The 23,954-nt window shown below is 43.2% G+C and overlaps 1 protein-coding gene across 2 annotated transcripts in view; it reads left to right on the forward strand.

Annotated features, from left to right (window-relative positions):
* The window catches only part of Exoc2 (exocyst complex component 2), a 190,617-nt gene that overhangs the window by 155,779 nt on the left and 10,884 nt on the right, over positions 1-23,954 (forward strand). For both annotated transcript variants that reach the window (XM_017799040.2, XM_008836674.3), the window contains exon 24: positions 22,378-22,433. In XM_017799040.2, the coding sequence (XP_017654529.1) occupies positions 22,378-22,433 (56 nt within the window). The remainder of the gene's footprint in view (positions 1-22,377; positions 22,434-23,954) is intronic.

The raw sequence follows: 23,954 nt of genomic DNA on the forward strand, positions 1-23,954 counted from the left end.
TGCTATGTCTACCGTCTGTAGACCCTGACACTCAGCATGAATTCTGACAAAATTTTTTGGCAGTTTGTGGATTAATTCATAAGAAACACCCTGGCACAGATTCTTCCAGTATGATAGGAAGGGAAAATTAATAGCAATTAAAATATCAATGTACAGCTTAGTTTTTAGATGAAGAGATACTTGCAACAGAATGTCAGATTGAATCAACTATTTTTCCTCAATGAATGTCAGAAGGGAACTTTGTTGATTAAAAAGCAGAGCATAACAGTTGCAAAATTAATAGTCATGTAGAAGGACCCGATTATTTAAAAATGCACAGAACACTAGCAATCTCCTGGAACAGGTGCAGCTCTCTAGAATTCTCCTGAAGGTTCTTCGACCTTTACAGATTTTTTTTTTTGTGTGTGTGTGGTGTGTGTGTGTGTGTGTGTGTATTGCCTGCATGTAGGTAAGTGCACCTGTGTCGTACAGTGCCCTTGGAGGTCAGAAAAGACTGTCGGATCCCCTGGGACTGGAGTTACAGTCAGTTGTTAGGTGCCATGTGGGTGCTGGGATTTGAACCCCGGTCTTCTACAAGAACAACCAGTGTTCTTAACCACTGAGCCATCTCTCCAGCCGCCCTTTACAGAGTTTTAAGGAACCATTTCTGTTACATTCTGGGACACCATTCAAAAGTCTTTCTCTTCTCTGGATGTGGAGAATGTGCTGGTGCTGGGTCCATCCTCCTGGACTCTTGAACGAACGCTGACTATGACTATGAGCAGCTCCGCTCCATGTGAATTCCACTGTTGATGGAAACAGATGCCAATGGAGAGAACCTTGTCCCTGTAGACATGTCCCAGTCCCTCATCTTTCCCTGTCCCAAAGTCTGAAGGAAAAACTTCTGAACTCCCAGGACAATTCTTAGTTTCGTTCAAAAGTTTTTTGAGGTATATTTTAATTGTCTTATATTTGATCTGCTTATAAGCAAAGAGCAATTTCACATTTCCTAAAGAGGTTAATCCTAGTTGTTCATCTTTTTAAATCACAGTTTCATTGTGAAATCTTGCTTTGTTTTTCAAACTTTGTCTCCTTTTTACGAAGAGTTTAATATATTATAGCCAGTGCCATAAAGCCGTTTGTACAGTGCTTTGGACATTTGGTTGTAATTTCTTTGATTGCCAAGCATTTTTCAATAAAGCTTAATTCTGGCTTTACTAGTCTTAAATGTGAAATTTATTAACCTTGAAGATGGCCTGTGGCCTGCATATTTTCTTCTTTGCATGTCTTATCTGCTGAAGTATTTGTTTTATTAAGTATTAAATTGATAGCTGTAAACTTTGCTGTTTCGCATCAGGGTAAACTAATGTCCTATTGTGCAAGCGCCTAACTCATTTTAAAAGTTTTATTATGAAAAATTTCAGACACTTACCAGAATAGAACAGGATAGCAAATCTTTTTGACCCGTTGGCCAACTTCAACAGTTGTTAGCCATGGCCAGGTGTGTTTTATCTGTACCTCTGGACTTCTGCCTCTGGGTTCTATTATTTTGAAATAAATCCCGACTATTAGATCATGTTGTGCATATGCAAATTAAATAAGGGCTAAATTTTCCAAAAGAAACATAACCAGTTATTATACCGTTATCAGACTTGGGAGAAATTAATCGTAATTCCTTAATTTCATCAAATATCCAGTCACTGATCTTATTTTTATTTTTAATTATGTATATGCTTGTGAGTATGTGTATGCTTATATACACATGCATGCAGGTCCCCACAGAAGCCAGAACAAGGAGTCAGATCCCCAGAGCTGGAGTTACAGGTCATTGTGAGCAGCTCACAGGGGTGTTAGGAACAAAACTCTGGTCCTCTGCAGAATCAGCAAGTGCTCTTTACCACTGAGCTGTTTCTCCAGCCCCTCTCTTCAAATTTTCAAGCTTGTACACTAAAAGTTTACTCAAGTCCAGGGTCTCTGACCTGCTTTAACTGATGTGTCCCCCTTATTTTTGTTGTTTAGTTGTTTGGTTTCCTTTAACTCACTGGAGTCACCACTTCACTTTATTTGTTGAATAAATTAGGTTCTTCGTTGTGTAGATTTTCTGAAGGTCCTGGATGTGTTTGATGGTGCCCTTTAACATACACCTCTCTATTCATGTTTCCTATAAATGCGTGGTTAATAAAAAAACAGGTTTTGGGTTTGATTGTGTTAGCATGAAAGTTTACTTTCAATAAGAGCTCCATAGTGTTCAAATTTTTCTGTTTGTGATGTTAGGATTCAAAATTAAATTCAATTGTTACTAGCTTGGTCTAGCCTTTAAAAGTTCACCAGGCACTTTTCAGCCATTGACTTTATCACCATTGTCAGTTTTTGCCATGATCTGTTTTTCTTTCTTTTTTCATGTGTGTGTGCGTGTGTGTGTGTGTGTGTGTATGTGCGTGTGTGTGTGTGTGTGTGTCTGTGTATAATGTGCACGCTCATTCAGGCACACATGTTTCGTGGCTCACATCTAAGTACTCTCTCTCCTCCTCTCCCTCCTGTTCTCTTCTACTGAGTGTCAAACCCAGGACTTTGTGCATGCCAGGCAAGTTTTCTGCCCCTGAGCTGTACCCCCAGCCCACTGTTATGGTGAGAACAGATGTTAGGGTTTAAAGGAACGCTAAGGGTAAGGCAGCAGGGTCAGGAACAGTGAAGAAGGTGAGGAAGGCTTGCCACCGGGACGAGATAGCCAAGCTGAGCAGATAAGAGGATGGACAGGGCTCCGGGATGACAAGGTCAGTGCTGCCCCACAGAGCTCCTCCCACTCACCCTTCAGGGAGCACAGGCAAGACACTGTTGCCTTTCACATATCCTTGCTTCTGAGATAGCTGACAGTAGTAGACTAAATTTTAAGGATGGCTTCTAACAAGTGTTTTCCATGTGTCCAGGAAGACTACCAAGACCACTCCACAGACAAGGAGTTACACATGAGGTAACCAGGGAGAACTGTAGCCACATCTTGGTGGCTGTGATAAAAGTTAACTACCTATTGGCAATAAAGGGAAAGGCCCCATGATAAGCTACAAGCTAGGCATGTAACCATGAGAAAGCGGGCATAGTTTAATTAGGGGCTAGAAGACCCAGACATCATCTAACATCAGTCACAACTGCAAGGCCAGAAAGAAGCAACATTGGTCAGGGCTAATGACCAGCAGACAGGCAAGGCCAGCAACTAGCAAAGCAAAGTCAGAGAAGGACATAGGATGCATCAGCCACCCCTGCCTGGGTGAGTAGTGTGGGTACTGGTTGAGCCAGAGGAATATGCACAGAGGGGCAAGGGTGCTCTGGTTGGTTTGGCTTTTCATAAGCCCAGAGAATTAGCCAATCTGTAGAAATTACTCAGTCTTTGTCCAGTTTCTGCCATAACGCCTATAAGAAGCCCCTAGAAAACAATTCAACAGGCTTTCCCCTCTCTTGGGGCCCCTCCCGCATAGGAAGCAATCTGAAGCTACTCTTTGGAAACCCTCTCTTGAGGCCCCTCCAGAGCTCTGCTTGCTTTCCAGAGCTCTGCTTTCTGCAACAGATCTTTAAGCATTCTCTCTGTAATAAAAGCTCCTTTACAGATTCCTCCTTCTGGTTGTCTGTGAAGTCAGCAAGACAGGGACTGGAGTGGATCCACTGACTCAGTTGGAGTTTTGTGTGACCACTGAGTGTCGGCTCTAACTCAAAGTTCCCCGCCTGATACAAGAAAGCCTCCTTACTCATGGATACCCTTTCCATCATTCCCCATAGTGGTCCTTATTTGGGATTGCAAATTACCTATTCTGAGCTAGAAAACAAGAAATTTAAAGAATTTTCACCATCAACTGGTTCCTTCCTATAGGAAGGGCAGAAAACAGGTGACATTCTATATTTGTTTCCAAATAAGTTGCTTTCTTAACATTTTTCAGAGGTCATCAATAAAAGATTTTTGGCTTTATAAATTTGTGAACTTAGTATGAACATACCCAGGGAATTTTATTTCATTCTAGCATTTTGTTGTTGATGATGATGGTTTTTTTTTATACCAATCGAATATTGCCTGCCTTGCCTAGGAGAACCCCTCAGAGTGGACTTCTAGTCCCAAAGGCTGTGGTCCCTATGACCTTGTGTTCTGATTCAGAGCTGCATGTTCACTGCATCATCCTTGTCCCAGTGGGACTGGCCACTGGAAGGGCAGGCCGGATGTGAAATGGGAAATCTCTCTCCAGGTTCTCTTGTTTTCTCCACATGTGTCTCTGGGCTCCTTGTCTTGCCTAGACTTCCTGTGGCCTCTGTCAGTAGATCTCTTCCAGATGTCTGTCTATTCTACAGTTGGAGGACTGCTGTTAGCAGCAGTCATGGGATTCCAAGGATGCCCTTGGCTCTGTTTTGAATTCCAGAATACCACTGTTCCTGTTTGACAGGTAAAAGAGGATGTGTCCCTGGCCCTGTGGTCTCTTCCAGTCAGTGAAGCATTGGAAAAAGTATATGTGCCTCTGTGTGTGTGTGTGTGTGTGTGTGTGTGTGTGTGTGTGTGTCTGTCTGTCTGTGTCTGTGTCTGTGTCTGTGTCTTTGTGTGTGTCTCTGTGTGTGTGTTGTAATGGTTTCAGATCTGTGTTGTGAGTCTGTGGAACGTAAGCTTCTGAAGGACTATGGAAAGTGTTAGGGATTTCCCCCCTAACTTGAGTTGATTTTGTTTGTCTGGCTAGAGATTTAAGAGGCTCTTTCCAAAACTCCTTTTTCACAGTTTATAGCTTTTTACACAGTGGTAAACAGAAAGGTGAAAAAATAAGAGCTGCTTTTAGAATTCTACCATTTGGGCATTCTTTCCTCTACCCCATGTGTTGTATGACTTCTTTGTGCTCCTGGTTACATTGGGGTTAATTTTATCCCCAAACCTACCAAATATTTCTCTTACCCAGTTCTGTTTCAATTGGATGATACTCAAGTGTTGCAGTGGGGTTCCCTTTATCTTTTCCAGGGCACATTTGTCCCCAGCATACTCTCCATCTTTTAGGTGACAGTGTCTTTATTTCATCCTAGTATCTGAAGGATATACTTGGTGGGATATAAAGTTCTGGATTAGTTGTGTTTTTTTTACCCTAGCACTCTGATGACATTGTCGCCTGATGACCACTGATTTTCATAAAAACTGGCAAATATATATGTGTGTGCGTGTGTGTGCATGTGTGTGTGTGCGTGTGCATGTGCGTGTGTGCGTGTGCATGTGCGCGTGTGCGTGCGCGTGTGTGCGTGTGCGCGTGCGTGTGTGTGCGCGTGTGCGCGTGCGCGCGTGTGTGTGCGTGTGTCTGTGTCTGTGTGTGTGTCTGTGTGTGTGTGCGTGTGTGCGTGCGTGCGTGTGTGTGCGTGTGTGCGCGCGTGTGTGCGTGTGTGTGCGCGTGCGTGTGTGTGCGCGTGCGCGCGTGTGTGCGCGTGTGTGTGCGTGTGTCTGTGTCTGTGTGTGTGTCTGTGTGTGTGTGCGTGTGTGTGTGTGTCTGTGTGTGTGTCTGTGTGTGTGTGCGCCCGTGCGTGTGTGTGTGCGTGTGTGTGTGCGCGTGTGTGCGTGCGTGCGTGCGTGCGCGTGTGTGCGTGTGTGTGTGTGTGTGTGTGTGCGTCTGTGCGTGTGTGTGTCTGTGTGTGTGCGCGTGTGCGTGTGCGTGTGTGCGCGTGTGCGTGCGTGCGTGCGCGTGTGCGTGTGTGTGTGTGTCTGTGTGTGTGTGTACTTGTTAGTGTGGATGTGTACACTTGTCTTTGCACACAAACACAAGCGTGGCAACCTAAAGTTGTCAGGTATCTTTCCTTGGTTGCTCTCCGACTTTCTTTTTAAGATGGGGTCTGTCACCAAAACTGAAGCTCATTGCTTTGGCGCAGCTCACTGGACTGTCTTGGCTCCCCTGGTGCTGGGGTTAGAGGAGTGGACGGCCACTTCCAGCTGTTTACGTAGGCTCTAAGGAGCCTCAGTGCTGAGGTACCAGGCACTTTGCCATCTGAGCTGCCTCCCCAGCCCCTACTGTCTGTGAATTTAAGAAGGGCAGGAGAGAGGACAGAACAACAGAGGATGCTGGGGAAGATAAAAGCCCATGGAAAGTCCTGGAAGATGTGCAGACATGCAGTCAGTTCTAGCACCCTCATTCCCTACCCTGCCTTCCTGGTTTTAATTGTTTTTAAATTTCTTTGATTTTGTGTTTTAAAGGTATATAAAATGGAAGTAAATGACAGTTCCTAGGTACTAACTTTGAGCAAATGAAATAATTCTGATGTAGAGCGGAAAGACTGATGTTCAGGTGTTCCCTCCTTTGCACCACAGCAGAGTTATAGATTTGTTTCTGGCATGATCAAAAGCAGTGCCAATAGATGCTTTTGTGTGGCTAGACCTGAAAACCAAGTTTTAAGAATGATCAGAACGGGGCCTCTGTGCCCTTCACATTCTCTAATTTTTTTTTTATTTTTTTTGGTCTTTTTGAGACAGGGTCTCCCTGTAGCCCCCCTTCCCCCAGCTGGCCTGGATTCCTATGGAGACGAGGCTGGCCTCGAACTCCCAGAGATCCGCCTGCCTCTGCCTCTGCCTCCTGAGTGCTGGGATTAAAGGCATGCATCACCATGCCCAGCCACATTCTCTAAGTTTTTATATAAGATTTGGTCATTGGCTCTATCACTTCCCTTTCTAAACACCTGCAAGGACTCTCCTCCCCTTCCTGGCTCCTGCGTCCCTCTCTAACCTGCCTATATAACCCCCCTCATGTCCAGGACGTCCCTGTGCAGCTGCATGTTGGCATGCAGCCTGTGCTCGTGTAGAGAGGTCTGTTGACTTACTCTTCATAGTAGAATTGAGCAGTTGATGGTATTTGTTAAAAATGCTAAACCACAGAGCAGTCCTCTGCTTAGAGGTTGGAATTGCTACCACTCACTATCTGTGACTCTGTCAGTGGATAAAATTCACTAATGAAGTAATCACATCTAGTGTTCTTAAGCAGCAAAAGCCAGGACGGCAGCGTTATTAGCCATTACAGTTGCTATTCATTCTGAACATCAAGGTGGGAACCTCTGCGCCTTTTAAAACAAGGTCTTGACTTTTACTGAGTCCACAATAAAAGGGAAAGTTAGAGGCCTGAGGTAGATGGGGAGACCTTGTATACCTCCTTTCACAGCTGAAATATCTAAGCCTTGGGGCTACCTGTGGTTGATAAATCTGGAATCTTCCTCTCTTGGCTTCCCAGCCACTCTCCAAAAATTCTGTTTATCAGCAAGCTAATTAATGTCTCTTTGGGGCCAGTGAGATGGCTCATCAGGAAGATGAGAGTTCAGTTCCCCAGACCCACGTGATAGGTTAAAGGTGAGAACCAGTTTCCACAGATTGACTGTAGTCTCCCACTGCACACACACACACACACAAACTCACAAATAAATACATAAAACGTTTTTTCAAATGTGCCTAAACTCTGCATTGTGTAAGCATTCAAAAAATAGACATTTGAAATTAAAAAAAAAAGCAAAACTCCATGTGTATAGCTATGTTTTAAGTATTTGGAACAAAATGAAGCAGTATGTGTCTATTAGAGCAAGTTAAAGAGAATGTTAATAAAACCTTTATCGTACAGGACACTCAGGATGTGGGTTCTTTTTTTGATCAATTGACTTCAATTTTCTGATAATACCACATACTGATAATCAAAATGTTTGACTGACAACCACAGTAAATCCATAAATATAATATATTTGAAAACCTATTCTTCTTTTTTGAAATTGCTGTCATTTCTGGTTGTAAATGCTGTGACAACCTGTGGTTATTGTGACAAGGACTTTTAAGAGTTTTATATAGAATGCATTTCACTTTTATAGCAAATTTGTATATTAAAGAACTTTAATAATCAGTTTTATGAAATTATAAAAACTATCTTCACGAACTTTAAATATGATGGTTATGAAAAATGTAATATTCTTGTACTCTGTGGTTGGGTAGTATTAAAGAAAAGAAAAATTGATGTATGTTCTTAGACTTTTGTTACTCTGTTGGCTATTGTTGTGGCTTATATTTTTACATTCTGGGGAAAATAGATGTGCCCCCCCACACACAATAAAAATGGTCTGGCAAATCCTGTTTTATTTTAGAGCTAGTGTTACTTGTAGATATAAGGGCCCCCAATGGAGCAGCCCTGAATGTACACTCGTGAAACAGGGTATGCTTAAGGTAGGCTGTAGCTCCACTGCCCCACTAGAGAACTGGCCACACGCTGTAGATTAGCATTAGAGACTGTGTGCTACAGATCAGGCATGTTTTCAGCAACTGTGCACTACAGATCAGCATGAGTGTGCAAGGAAACAGTATAGATCAGCATGTGTGTGAAGTGACTACATACTACTACACATCAGCATGTGTGTGTGTGGTGACTGTGTGCTACAGATCAGCACGTGTATGTGTAGCCGCGCCCTGCAGATCGTGCGTAAGTGACCATACACACTACAGATCAGTGTGCATGTGCAGACAAATGTGAGAAAAGTGGTTTCCTTATGTATAGGAAAGGACTGCTTTAGTCAGCTGGAAATACTTTCTGTCTTTTTCTTGCCAGCACATGTGCAAATGTGTATGGCGTACGTATATGGCTGTGTAAATGTGAAAATTCAAGTTGATGCATAGGAATTGCATATTTTGTTATGTAGAAATTATACTTACTTTTAAGACAGAAGGAAAACCTCCATCTTTACATTTAGAAGACCCTGACAGCCAGGGACAGTGATACAGTGAGAAGTCAAGGTGGCCCTGTGTGCCCCTTCCAAATAATCTGTTTCTTTGTGAAACAGTTTCTCACTTGTTAAAGTCATTAAATGCATGTAGCAACATAAGGTGGACTTGGAATCGGACCTTCAAATTGTTTAAATATTAAATATTGAACACTTTGCCCACTATTGAGTACAAACTCCACTACAGATTAGTCTGTTGTGCTCCTGCTGACCAAACTCCCCCTTGTCTTCCTGAGAAAGGACTCCACTGCCCTGCCTGCTGTGCTCAGAGCTACCCAAGGCCTTGGTAACTAGCCAGCTCACAGTTCTCGCACCATCTTCCTGCGCTATAACCATGGAAGTGTATGCGCAGTGGAACCTCTATGAATCTAGACCTGAGTAGCCACAGTGATGAGACCCCCTGTGACCATATCTAGGCATATCACATGACATGGGTTTTTATAAATAGCGGTCATATATTTAGGTCATGTTATAGCCTTATGTGTAAATATGTATGTGTAGAGGAGGTTTCAAATTTATCTACCCTTGATTTGCATAATCAAATGAATTTAAAAACCATTTTGTTAGACTTAGCCTCTTGGTGGCAGGTTCCATGCCTTAATCGCCTTGGGGCGCCACCAGGAAGTGCCCTTTAGGAGTGATAAAGCTACCAGGAAGAGTGAAGGAACTGCCTTCTTTTGGTATTAAGACTGCATAGAGCTGCTGCGGGAACTCCGGATGCCTTCACAGCGTGATGGGAGCTCAGATATTGAAATGAAAGCTCGGTTGTTAATAAAATAGTAGGCCATTTTGAATTCATACACTGACAGGAAAATTTATTTATAAGGAGTCAGAGAAACAAAATCCTATGAATCACATGAGGAGCTGCTCCTCCTCTATCTTGAAAAATCTCTTGCTGCCCTCAGGCTGTATGCCTTGTGGTTGGCAGTCCTCAAAACCAACTCCAAGAGCTGACAGCACAGCTCTGCAAATACAGACTCAGACAAGAGACAGCCTGCAGGAGCTGGGGGCACACACCCACATGCCACCGTCCCGCCCTTTCTGCCTGGCCTCTTCCTTCTGTCACTGCTTTGAGCACGGTGCAAACCCAGTACTCTGTGGTTTTAATACTGAACAGATATGTGGCATGTGCAAACTTTAGGCCTCCAAAGATACACACTTCTACCTCAATTTCCTACCTTGGAAATGAGACTATAAACTCAGTTAGCTATTGACATTCCATTTTCTCATGACTGAAAATTATTTTTAATTTCAGGCTCTCTCCTTAGGGTTAATGACTGAAACATACAGTGATTCGCTTTTCTCTCTCGGATGCACCTGGAGCTGGGTGCATCCCACCTAGTTCCCTCTGCCGCACAGTCATGTTGCAGTTATAGGGCTGCCTCTCTTCTCGCCCAAGTCACGAGACCCTCAGCACTTCTGCTCCACCTGCATCTCCAAAGTTCTCTCCTTTCTGTCGCAGAGCTTCCCAGCTCTGTTTCTAGTACAAGCATCATTTAAAACATTTTGTTGGACCCCTTGAGATTTTGAAAACTGAAGTTAGTGCTTATGCGCTGTTACATCAGAGGTAATCATCCTCAGTATAGATCAAGGGCATTCATTTGCATGTGTAGAATGAATCTTATTTTCTTGTTACTTTCACTTTTCCAATTGAAGGTGCCTTCTAATGGAAACAAAAAGGGTTTTGGCTAAAGCTAAATTGAAACAAATGAGTTAATTTGTCAATTTATGTTACATTAATTAACATTTTCCTCTTAAATCTGAAATTCAGTATATTAAGTTTATGAAGGATAGAACCAACGTTCTGTGATAATTCTATGGAGTCCTGAAATGTTACATTAGCATGATTCCTGGTCCCATTTGCACATCAGATTTTAAGTTCTGATAAGAGGGTGGGGCTGTTTCCCTTGCCTGTATTTAAGTCTTGAAAACTTTGTGATGTCGATTAATGGTAAGGTCTTATGAATTTGACAGGTAACAATATGAAAACAAGCCATGAAATAATTCCATTATCATTTTCATTGCTGGTAATATTTTCTGCCTCCTAAAGGGTGGAGTTTTCTTATTCAGACTGACCATATTGATCAGTAGGACAACATAGTGATTCAAGAAAAAAAAAATCAGACTGGAGAGATGGCTCAGTAGTAAGAATACTGACTGCACTTTTGGAGCACCTGGGTTCAATTCCCATCATCCTCATGGTGATTAACAACTGTCAGTAACTCTAGTTTCAGGAGAATCCAAACCTTCCACCCTCCCTTGGCATTGCACAGCACAGGTGCATTCACATGCAGGCAGAACATTCATTTACTAAAATAAAAATAATAAATAAAATATTTTTAAGAAGGAAAAAACCCTGGAATAGAAAACAGAACAGTGTAGAGGCTGAAGTTATTCATACACTAACAGGAAAGGCACCTTGCCTTGCATCTAAGGCACATTTTTAAAACTGTTAGATGGCAGTTTGGGGATGGATACGCTAAGACACAGGAAGGCCCTACACTTCTAACAGAAGCTTTCTCTTTTCCAACGAAAGCTAATCTTGTTACATGAGGCCCAGACTCTTTATATTATGCTAATATTGATACAGTTTCTGGTTACCTTTAAAAGAAAACAGGTGGTGCATTTGTCTTCAGAGTATAATTGAATAGATAATTTACCTGAAAAAAAAAAATACCTCAAGGTTCTTTCATGATTGTTTCACTTTGACCATTTTAAAAAGTACATTGTGGGGTATTTATAGTATTTTTAGATCTATTTTTGTCTATAGACTAGGAGTGTTAACTGATTTAGGGCACAGGGGTTAAAAACAGGAAATGTGGTATATGAAGTAGGCAGAGTCTCCAGAGTTTCCAGTTTGATTTCTTGAAGTGTTACCGAGGAGCGTCGGGTTTCAAAACAACATTAGGCCAAGTACCTTGAAGTGAGTCTGTGTTTAGAGAAGTCCCCGTGCAGTCCTGCCAGGAAGTGCTTCATGGAAAGGTTTGCCTTCTTGGTACAAGTTCCCGAGGTGCAGCCTGCTTTCTGTAATTGCACAAGGCTCTTCCTCCCCAACCCCTTCAAATATTTCATACAGTCAGATTGAGTTTAAGGCTTTTGTAACTTTGGGCATGTTTCCTTTGACCTTTAAATTTAGCTCAAATTTTATTTTATTGTTTTAATGAAAAGTTTTGTCAAGTAGCTAGTTAAGAGTTTTCAATGAACTATCATTGAGTTGAGACACATTATCACACCAGAGGATCCAAGTTTAAAAGGCAAGAATAAGGAAGAGAGTTTCCTGAGACCTTTTGAATGATAGGTTGGAAGAATCTATCAAGATAGAAAAACCTTTGGACTCAGCAGTTCCATGTCCAGGAAAATATCTTACATCAGTTACTCTATTAGAATACATGAGCCAGGCATGGTGGCACATACCATACCAGCAATCCCAGTCCTCAGGAGGCTGAGGCAGGAGGTTACTGCACGTTCAGGGCCTCCTGGTCTGTGAAGGCTATATACTATATGATCCCAAATCTGTGACACTCTGGAAAAAGCACAGCTCTGGAGAGGGAAGTTCAGTGGTTGTGAGGATTAGTGGAGAGGGGGTGATGGATGAGCAGACAGCACAGGGCGGTTTTCAGGCAGTGGCTGATTATCCATACACATCACATTATAATGATGCACAGCATCATGAGTCTGGCTAAACCAACTGCATCCTCCAAGAATGACCCTGATGTTGACTGTGAATTTTGGGTGATGAGGATATGTCACTGCATACATCAGTGTATCAAGTGTGCACCTGTGATGAAAGACGGGGGTAGTGGGAAGGCTGTGCTCCCGTGAGGAGTGTGTCAGTACAGGAGTGTGTCAGTACATGAGTGTGTGGGTGGCTGTGCTCACATGGGGCACATGTGTGTGGGTATCTGTATTCATGTAGGGGAGCAGGAGTGTGTGGGTCTCTGTGCTCACATGGGGCGCACGTGTGTTGCTATATGTATTTTGAGGGAGCAGGAGTGTGTGGGTGTCTGTTCTCGCTCAGTGTTGCTGAAGACCCAACTTTTCTCTGAAGAACAAATTGTTTTTACTTTTTAAAAAGAATGTGATATGGAATGAAATAATCAAGTTTTAAGAAGAGAATTAAGATAACTTCATATGTTTTTTAGAAAAAATTATATTCCTAGGAAAATGTCTGAAAGAATATACACCAAATTGTCACATCATTATTCCTGGGGAAAGTGGGGAAGAAAACGTTGGTTGAACTTTTACTGATATGTTTATTATAAGTTTATCATACTTCTGGATTTTTATGTCTTTTTTTTTTGCTTTGAAGAATTATTATTTTTTAATCATTTTTTAATTTTTAATAACTACATGATTAGAAGAAGCATTTCACTGTAGCTTTAACATATTCAGTAATACACTCCAGAGCAATAGTACATCTCTTTAAGTCTTTTTAAAAGATACTTGTTTTAATTTCAAAATTAACAACTAAGGAAAAAGACCTGATTGGTCCAAAAGGTTCAGTAATCTGTTCCTTCATGTGGCTCTTTCTGTCAGCAGTCGGCCTAGCAGTTTGTTCCTATTATTAATGAAAAGAATGGAATCTGTATGTATGACACTTTGTAATTGGTAGAGCATTTTTCTGTGCTTTGAAGAAAACCTGAAGCAGCTCTCTTTTAGAACCATGCTATTATATAATACACTAGCTATACACTAGTCATTACTGGGAAATAGTCTCATGAAACGGACACAAGAAGACCATCAATGTCTTTCCCATAAGTAATGGGATCCATTTGTCACAGGTGAGACCATTCTCCTTCCCAGAAGCCCTCTACCTGCCAGTCCAGGTTTACTGCTTGCCTGATTAATTTTATGTCATGCACTCTTGTTTAAGGACAGTTTCAGGCCGTTCTGTCTCATACATAAGACAGTCATGCCATTTATTGTATTAAACCTGGGTGTGACCTCACTCAACTCTAAGGCCTGTGGGGGAGTCTCTGTCTTTTCCTTAGCACGCAGAATGGTGCCTGGCATGGAATACCAAGCTCTATATGCATGTTTTTAATAATAGTATGCCTATTCCAAAATCAGGTGACCTCTCTACTTAAGTAAAAAAAGGAACTGATAAATAAGTCTGACTGACCAAGAAACTTACATTCCAATTTGATGTGTGCAAATGATCTCTTTTTTATGGAAGATGTGAGGTCAGACTGGCTAACTAACAGGAAGCCCACCATGCAAGCTCAGCCAACAAGACCTTGCCCAGAGGAGAGGTGAGCTTCGTTGCTCCATGGGGAGTTTCCACACTTGGCTTCTAGATTAATTGCTAAGTGATAGTCTGGGTTTATACTGTGTGGGTGGGGACACTTTGTTGGTCAAATATTATGACACATTCTAATTTCATATTCAGAGTAGAGAAGATAGATACTATGAATGCTCAGAAGCTGTTTCTCATTCCCTCACTTAAATAACATGGAAAGTTGTGGGGGTTTATCTAAGCATAACTTTTAAAAACAATACTTATTACATCATAATAATGAGGCAGTTTTCTGCAACTCCAAGAAGCAAGTCAGTTTGCCATTTTTTTTTCTGTGCATACCGTCCACACAGATGGTTCCTTCCCTCACTGTGCCTGTACTGTACCCTTAGCACTTCATGGCCCACTACTGTTGGAGTACAGACTAAAACTCAGGCTTTCTAACATACACTGTGTGCTCACTGTGTTCTCACAGGCCTGCGCATCTGCCTTAGTGTCTCGAACGTCATGAGCACCCTGTAAGCAGTACCTGTTGTTTGGGATAAACTGTTACCATAAGAGCACAGTGAGGAGAGTGACATGTTTGGAAAGCCAGTGGGTTGAGCCTTGGCCACGTTTCATTCTGCCCTACTTCCTCATTCGAACTGTGTTCTTTAAAAGGATCCTGAAGCCTACTCTCAAAAATACTGTCCTTTTTTTCCTGTGTTCTATGAGAAATAAGAGCTGCTTGCCAGAGAACACCTCCTCACACCACAGAGGCACTTTTGTTTTTAGTGATTGGCTTGCTAATAACTGAGGCTGCCTGACCATGGACATTGTAAATCTTACACGTGGTTAAGTTTCCTTCTAAAGTATTGATTCATTCATCATTCACTTATCTGTTTATTCAGATGGTTCAGTCCTAAGAATCTGATAGTAAAGTCAGGCACCATTTTACCTTCTTTTACTCCTTTCTTCGTGAATATTTTCCGAGCATCTACTGTGTGCTAGCCACTATGACAGGCCCTGAGCATCTACTGTGTGCTAGCCACTATGACAGGTCCTGAGCATCTACTGTGTGCTAGCCGCTATGACAGGCCCTGAGCATCTACTGTGTGTTAGCCACTGTGACAGGTCCTGAGCATCTACTGTGTGCTAGCCGCTATGACAGGCCCTGAGCATCTACTGTGTGTTAGCCACTGTGACAGGTCCTGAGCATCTACTGTGTGCTAGCCGCTATGACAGGCCCTGAGCATCTACTGTGTGTTAGCCACTGTGACAGGTCCTGAGCATCTACTGTGTGCTAGCCGCTATGACAGGCCCTGAGCATCTACTGTGTGTTAGCCACTGTGACAGGTCCTGAGCATCTACTGTGTGCTAGCCGCTATGACAGGCCCTGAGCATCTACTGTGTGTTAGCCACTGTGACAGGTCCTGAGCATCTACTGTGTGCTAGCCGCTATGACAGGCCCTGAGCATCTACTGTGTGTTAGCCACTGTGACAGGTCCTGAGCATCTACTGTGTGCTAGCCGCTATGACAGGCCCTGAGCATCTACTGTGTGTTAGCCACTGTGACAGGTCCTGAGCATCTACTGTGTGCTAGCCGCTATGACAGGCCCTGAGCATCTACTGTGTGTTAGCCACTGTGACAGGTCCTGAGCATCTACTGTGTGCTAGCCGCTATGACAGGCCCTGAGCATCTACTGTGTGTTAGCCACTGTGACAGGTCCTGAGCATCTACTGTGTGCTAGCCGCTATGACAGGCCCTGAGCATCTACTGTGTGTTAGCCACTGTGACAGGTCCTGAGCATCTACTGTGTGCTAGCCGCTATGACAGGCCCTGAGCATCTACTGTGTGTTAGCCACTGTGACAGGTCCTGAGCATCTACTGTGTGCTAGCCGCTATGACAGGCCCTGAGCATCTACTGTGTGTTAGCCACTGTGACAGGTCCTGAGCATCTACTGTGTGCTAGCCGCTATGACAGGCCCTGAGCATCTACTGTGTGTTAGCCACTGTGACAGGTCCTGAGCATCTACTGTGTGCTAGCCGCTATGACAGGCCCTGAGCATCTACTGTGTGTTAGCCACTGTGACAGGTCCTGAGCATCTACTGTGTGCTAGCCGCTATGACAGGCCCTGAGCATCTACTGTGTGTTAGCCACTGTGACAGGTCCTGAGCATCTACTGTGTGCTAGCCGCTATGACAGGCCCTGAGCATCTACTGTGTGTTAGCCACTGTGACAGGTCCTGAGCATCTACTGTGTGCTAGCCACTATGACAAGCCCTGAGCATCTACTGTGTGCTAGCCACTGTGACAGGTTCTGGGGGTATACCAATAAAGAAGTATCATGATTTATATACCTATGGATTTTATAGATGAGATGAGATAGGTGATTATTTCTCACACAACCAGGAACCTGCTTCGGTGAGACTAGGGGACCCAGCAGCCCTAGAGGTGGTGGGATCCATGTGCATCACCTGGAAGCTCAGGGTAGGCTCAGTGGCCAGAGCCAATCCAGCACCTCCTTGCTGACTGCCCCCTTCCTACCTAGCACAGGCATTCTTAGCCTCTTAAAAATATCATTGCATTTATTGATAGTATCTTTGTTTTATAGAGCAGCTCAGACACTTTCCCCAAAGTAACAGGTTAGTAGGTTGCATGCTCATTTGAGGTTACTGTCTAATTCTGCATGTGTCCACTGGTCCTGTTCATTCAGGTCATGGCTCAGATGTCACCATACGATCAAAGTCTCTTCTGGCCATGACTAATGTGTGATGTTCTGCCATTCTTGCCAAAGCAAAGTATGACAGATGACTTCCACTAAAGCTCACCTCCTTTGCTGTGAAACCAGCAGGATAGGAGTTTTGTCAGAGTACATCAGGTGCCATGTGGAGCCCTTGTTGCTACTGTGTTAAAAGCAAGTTTTCAGCAGTTAATTCCTGTACTGCTCAAAAGAACCTCTTCTACAACTGGGTGACAGTCACAAGGGGTTATAGTGTACACAGGAGTTTCAGAAAGAGAATGGCATAGTCAGTACATCCATAGCCCTCCTCCCTTTTAGTCTTTATCTAAAGATACAGTACTGGGCATGTGTGTGCTGCTCGAGACTTAGCAGAGCACCTGTTCCACTGAAGCCTCATCTCCCCCAGGGCTGCAGGCCGCATCTGCTCCACTCACTTTCATATACCACACTGATGGTACTCACACAGGATAAAGGAACGCTGTTGAAGAATCAGGGAATCAGCAGTGTTTTTCCAACATTTGTTAGCAAGAAGACGTATTCTAATCTCTGCATTTCAAAGCTGGATGTCATGAGAGGCACGTTGAGTTGTCCGAGGTCATATATTTAGTGTATAGGCTTTGTCACCTCAATGGACATAAAAAGTAATTAGCAACCAACAGTGTTAATGTTAAAATTAGAATAAACTATGATGAGGACAGAAATAACATTTCCCACTGGAGTGAGCTGCAGTGTGGTTCCTCTGCCATAGTCCCCAGCCTGTGGAAAAAGCTTCCTCACTGGAAGTCAAGTTCAAGTTCTGCTCTGCCCCCAGGGTCTTTGAAATCCATCCATCACTCCATTCTGCTTCCCACCTCTAGGCTGCCTGAGGCCTTAGGAATTAGATCTCCATTCTTCTGCTGTAGCCCCCACAGTGCAGGCACCAGTGTTCCAGACGCTCATTCCATTCTGTGAAAGGGCAGAAAATGCTTCATATCTTCCCTTAGGCTTTAAATCACTTCTAGCTTCTGTATGAGACCTAACACAGATAGTTGTTAATTCCCTTTTCTTTAGAGCATAATGCCAAGAAAATAGTGTGTGCATGTTCCAGTGTTTCTAACGCTCTCCATTGGCTCTAGGTTGAATCTGTGGCTGTGGAGCCTAGGGGTAGAGGCACAGCTGCACTTTTCCTTTGCCCGGTCAGCAAAAAGCACATTGCCACCTGCTTGCCACCACATGAAGTATCAGGCAGAGTGAGTGTGGGGTGACCACTGGTACTGCCTGGCATCGTCAAGTGCAGGTTTGGAGAAGAATTCACATCTCTTGCTGTCAGATGTTAAGCATTTTAAAGTAGAAAACTGAACAGTTAAAACCAAAAGGCACACTGGCCAAATAGTTCAACAAGTGAAGGAGCTTGCCACCAGCCTGGTGACCTGAGTTCAGTCCCTGGTGCCCAGATGGTGCAAGGAGGGAACTGACTCCATACATGTGCCATGGCATGAGCACGCAAATACACATCCACACAAGGAATAAATAAGTAAATCACCAAAAGGCTTATCAGAGTTTAGTGTTTTAAGATGTCATTTGAAAGACTCAGTATGTGTGGACAGGCCAGCAGAGAAAGCAGAGGTCCATGCAGTGTGATCAGAGGGCTCCACGTGGCATGGTCAGTTAAGTTGCTCCTGGCAGTGTTTGGAGTGGAGAATTCCCAGTTCATCATTGGGAACCTACAGAGATCTGACCATTTGCAAACACAGGTGCTACCTGTTTGCTCACCCTTGACTTTCTCCACCCCTACCTTGTACTAAGAACTTCATGTCAGCAAGTAAACATTTTACAGGTTGTTTTAAACTGGAGTTCAGTGTTTTCTTTGCCCACAGAATCGTTTCATATAACCATCTTGCATGTATTTTCTCCATGTGATGTACACACATATGTGAACAACAGTAAATTATGATCCAAGTTTTAATGATTCTGTGGTCTTCTTACTGGGGCTGTCTACATGTTCTCCTTGAAGGACCAAATGCCTCCGGTACATGCCTAATGACATCACCACATGGCAGAATCCCAGTAAATTAATGTTACATGAATGAATGAAGATTTATAACCCTTTCTTTGAATGATGCCAGTCCAATAGGCAGAAAAGACACTTATGTCCATGTTTAATGCAGCAGGTTGCTTATTGGAAAGAGGCAACGCGTGATTTATTTATTTATTTTTAACTTTTTTTTTTTTTTTTTTTTTTTTTTTTGGGTATGTATATGCACACATGTGTGCCTGGTGTCTTTGGAGGCATGAAGGCATTGGATCCCCTGGAGCTGGAGCTATGTATACTTTTGAATGCTGTGTGGGTGCTGGGATTTTTGAGGCATCTCACTGCATAGTACAGACTGGCCAGGAACTCAGAATCCTACCTCAGCTTTCTGGGTTCTGGGATTACAGGCGTGTGCCATCATGACCAGCTTAACTTTGTAAATGGCGAGTTATAGCTCCACCATGTGCTTTGGTTTGGGAAGTTAGAGTGGTGCTTTAGCAAGATTCTCCTCAGGCTGGTTACCCTTTCAGAGATGATCAACATCAGGCCTTTTGACCCTCACTGGCCTAGCACCTTGTTCAAGCAGGAGTGTCCTTTTTGTCTGTCCAGGGACATCTGTCCCTTCTTCTCTTCCCACCATTGCCACTTATCCCTTGAAACAGTTTGTTGTTTTATGAAGAAAAGCGTTTCTATTCTTTTTATTAATTTTTTTTTCCTCCAAAATTAAGGCTGTGTTGCCTGTGTGATCCGTGCAAACCTGCAGTCAGCCTAACGTGAGAAGCTTGGTTGTCAGGTTGTCTGTTAGAAATGCTCTTTTGGTTGAAAGTATTCCCTGCTTTTCTTCTTTTTTCTTATCCTTGCTTTTCTTCTCGATATTTGCAACTACATCTTTAGAACTGCATTGACTAATTCAGAGGTATTTCTTCTAAAGGGCATTTTATTAGTAATGCTTAGTGTACTGGTTCTTGCCAGGAAATGTTTTTCCTATCAGGGTCAGAGTGGGAGTTGAATTCATTGTATACAGTCACTAAGCATGAGACAGTCTTGCTTGAGTCTAAGTTTAATTTTGGGCTTTTCAGTCAGCACTTTACCCCCATTCTTACTTCAAATTGAAAAGTTTTAAGAAAGTTAAAACTGTCCTCTTATTTTCAGCCATCATTGACGAACATCTGCCCTTACAGCGACTGACACGATTTCCACCCAAGACAGAGGCTGTTGGATTTTTACTCTTAGTTCCTTACATTTGTGCTTATGGTTTTAGCGGTTGTATATGTTAGGTGTATAGCTATGTGAACATACGTGAGCTAGTCTCCCACAGACTGCCCTAGACCCATGGCAGGAATCAGACTTTTGAGTGGTATGTATCCATGTGCCCTGTTTTGACACTGCAACGTGGGGGAACTGTTCAGAGAGACCAGGGCCCAGCGTGCCCGCCTGCAGCAGGGGAACCTCAGTAGCGGCTTTCCTCCAACAGGAAGTAAGCTGCTCTGGTCTCCAAGTTCGTTTATTTCACTTTCATTTGTAGTAGGATCCTCCTGTTCTTCTGTTACTTCCTAGGGAAGACCTCATCCCTTGCAATTATCCTTTTTCGTAGGAAGAACCAATTTTAATTAATCATTTAATTACTTTCTCATGCAGCTTTTCAGTTAACCCATCAGCAAAATACAGCTCCTAACACCTGAATCTTAATAGCCCAGAGAAATATTTATTAAAGTGATTCACTGAAAGAAAGGTAGTGTGCTTATTTATATACCACAATATATCACAGAATTAGAAGCAGTTGTATATTTAGTCTGCTCATGTAATTTTTAAACTTGATTACAAACCAAATATGGTGTCACACGCCTGTAATCTCAGCACTTGAGAGGTGGAATCAGAAGGCTCAGTAGTTCAAGGTCACCCTTGGCTACACAGTTCAAGGCCCACCTAGGCTACATGAGCCCCTGTCTCAAAAATGCAAGAACAACCAAAATACTGGATTATAGTTCATGGTCTGTGTCTCAACATCCCTACATAATCAGAAGTGTGGATGGCATTCTGTAGACCAGTCTAGCCCCAGTCTCACAGAAATCCAACTGCCTCTGCCCTCTGAGTGCTGAGATCAAAGTGCACACCACCACACCTGGCTAACTTTCATCCTTTAATGTTCATGCCCATGACTGCACAGTGCAGATTTTCCCTGTTTTATAGCATGAATGTTTGCAGTGTGTGCAGTTAATTCTAGATGACAGTCTAAACTATCCACCCCAAAAGAAAGTAATTGTTTCAGAGTTATAACAAAACAGCACTGTTCCTTTACGTATTTTCTTGCACAGTGGTGTTGAAGCTTGAGGAGCACAGTGTCTAGGACTTGTGGTGCACATCGTCTCCGTCAGCCCTCACTGCATTCTGGCAAGAGAGGTGCAAACGCTGCACTGACTTGACATGTGGTAAGGCTGAGGCGAAAGGCCTTCTCGCCAGTAGTCACGGCTCAGAGGTGGTTGATTCAGAATAGTGTGACCTCAGTCTCTGCACCGTAATCTGTGGGTGCTGCTGTTGGGCAAAGCTGTGTTCATCTGTCCTGGACCCACAGTCTGAAATCTGTATATTGGCCAATCTTTAACTTGCTTTATAGAATCAGATCTAGTGTGATTTTTGTGACAGGTTTTCTTCTCTCTCTATGTCCCTCCCTCCTTCCCCTCTCTCCCTCCTTCCCCTCTCTGTAGTATGTGAGCACATGGAGGGAGGCATGCACACACCATCAGGTATCCTGCTCTGTCACTCTTTGTCTTATTCTCATGAAACAGGGTCTGTCACTGAACGTGGAGCTAGGCTGGCAGCCAGCAAACCCAGCAAGCCTCCTGTCTCCACCCCTCACAAGCATTGAGGTTACAGGCAAGCATAACCTTGCCCGGCATTTTACATGGGTGCTTGGGATTCAAACTCAGGGCCTCATGGTTGTGCAGCAAGTGCTCTTTCCCACTGAGCCATCTCCCAGGTCCTAAGTTTTTCCCTTTCTAAAGTGATTCCTGGGGCTGGAGAGATGGCACAGTGGTTTAGAGTGCTTACTGCTCCTGCAGAGGGTCTTGATTTGGTTCCCAATACCCACACCAGGCAGCTCACAATTGCCTGTAACTCTAGTCCCAGGGGATAAAATGCCCTTTGGCCTCTGCAGGCACCTGCACACACATGATACATGGAAACTCATGCAGCCATACACACATATACATGAATAAGAAAAAGAATTAAAGTGACTCCTTAAAATCAAAACTGCCATTCTGTATAATAAGTTCACTTTTAAGATGCTGTGGTTGATATTAGCATGTGTTTTACAAATTTTAACATCCTCCCCTTGTCCTCCACATTTTGTGTGTGTGTGTGTGTATATATATATATGTATATATAATGTGTATATGTGCATGCACACACATAAAATAGAAGAACGTTTTAATTTCTTAGCCTAATGGCTTATTGAGGCAAACAATGATAGAAGTGAAAGAGAGTGAAAGAAAATTCCTCCTTTAACCCTTTTTTGTTTTTTAACCTCTAAGGAAACAGTCCATTCACCATTTGGTTCTCAAAAGGAAATAGCAGTGGTGTGATTTTGAGTTTCTCCTCAGAGGCTCAGGCAGTAGCAAGCTAACTCCAGCAGGGGAGAGGGCTGGCTTGTGTTTTCACTGAATGCTTTCCCTCCCCCGTCTTGATTTCAGGTGTCAGAAACTATTTGAAAGAAGCATTGGTGAATATAATTGCCGTGCATGCAGAGGTAAGCTGTCATTAGATGTTCCTAGGAATTATGGATAATTGGGGAAGAAGAAGAAAGGAGAGGCAAACTTGATTACAGTTTATGGTGGTCTTTTTTCCTCTTCAGAATGTATCTTGGGCATATAAGTACAATAGAACTCAGCTTTCATACATGTATGTGTGCGTGCTGAAGTATGAGTCTTTTCTTGAAATTGTATATGCCTTCTGCCATCATTAAAACTGAATTCAGTCATGAAGAGTGGGGAGAAGACAGGATGAAAGGATGCTTTTCCATTCAATATTAAACCCTTTGTCTTAGAAAACACTTGATCCTCTTTTTAGCCAGAATAAAGTGAGCTTTGCAGCAGCGTGGTGCCATGTAGTGGTGGGGACTGCAGAAAAACATGTCGGAAAGCAAACAGAACCATGCAGACACAGGATTTCTTGTGGGTTGTGTTGCTTATATGCAAACACATGTTCACACGGAAACAGTTCCCCGTGATCATTAGCATCTGAAGCCTCATGTTAACATCCTTACTGGACATCCTGGGGGTGGGCAACACTCTTCTGAGGCATCTTGAAAGACAAGCTGTCCCCATCTGAGCCCCTGCCACCACCATGCTCACCACTGCCAACGGTTTTCACTCAGCAATTTCACAGTTCATTACTCAGTGCTTTGCCAGCACTCTCAGGTGGATGTGCCCCACAGACTGATGGGAAGCCATAAAATAAGGTGAAGCAAAAACAGTTACCACTGTTGCTGAGGTCCCTTCTCAGCCATATGCATCCACACAGGTACATTTGGGTTTATGCAGCCTCCATTAAGAAGTTTTGGAGACAACCACAGTAACTGGAAAAAAGTATTTAAAAAAAGGAGGAGGAGGAGGAAGAGAGGGAGAGAAGAGGGAGAAGAAAGGGGGAGGAGGAGGAGAGGGAAGAGGAGGTGGGGGGAGGAAGAGGAGGAGGCTGCTAAAGGAGAAGACCAGAGCTACCAGATGGTGCTACTTGGATACTACATTGAAGCCACCAGAGCAAAAGGAATACATGTTACAGTTTCCATTTCTTCATAAAAGGCGAGATTGTAAGCAACTGTCCAAAAATGAAGTTCTTACGTGATTTAACTCAGGCAGGAATGTGTCACCTAGATAGATCTCTTTATGATGTGTGATTGTGCTGTGAATTTATTAAAAAATGTGACGTATTCTTGTTGTGTTAGCTTCTTTCAAGATTAAGGCATGAATGAACTGGTGGGTGGGTGGGAGCATCCTGTAGCCAGAGAGGCAGAGGAAATGCGGGGAGGAGGATTCTGAAGGATCACTCCATCCCATCCAGCAGGTTGGCCAACCAATAGCTATTATTAATAGCTGTAACATTATGTATTAGTATTGGCCTTTCAAGTCACCTTTTAATTTAGCCCAATGACTGAAAGTAGAATTTCATCTATAATGATTACCATTTGTGATAAGACCTTAAATTGTCAGAACTTTTCTTGAATATTCAAATTGTAGGTTGACACAAAGGTTTGCTTCACCCTAAGGATAAG

This window comes from Nannospalax galili, unplaced genomic scaffold (assembly GCF_000622305.1).
Source record: "Nannospalax galili isolate Female #2095 unplaced genomic scaffold, S.galili_v1.0 scaffold737, whole genome shotgun sequence".
NCBI lineage: Eukaryota > Metazoa > Chordata > Mammalia > Rodentia > Spalacidae > Nannospalax > Nannospalax galili.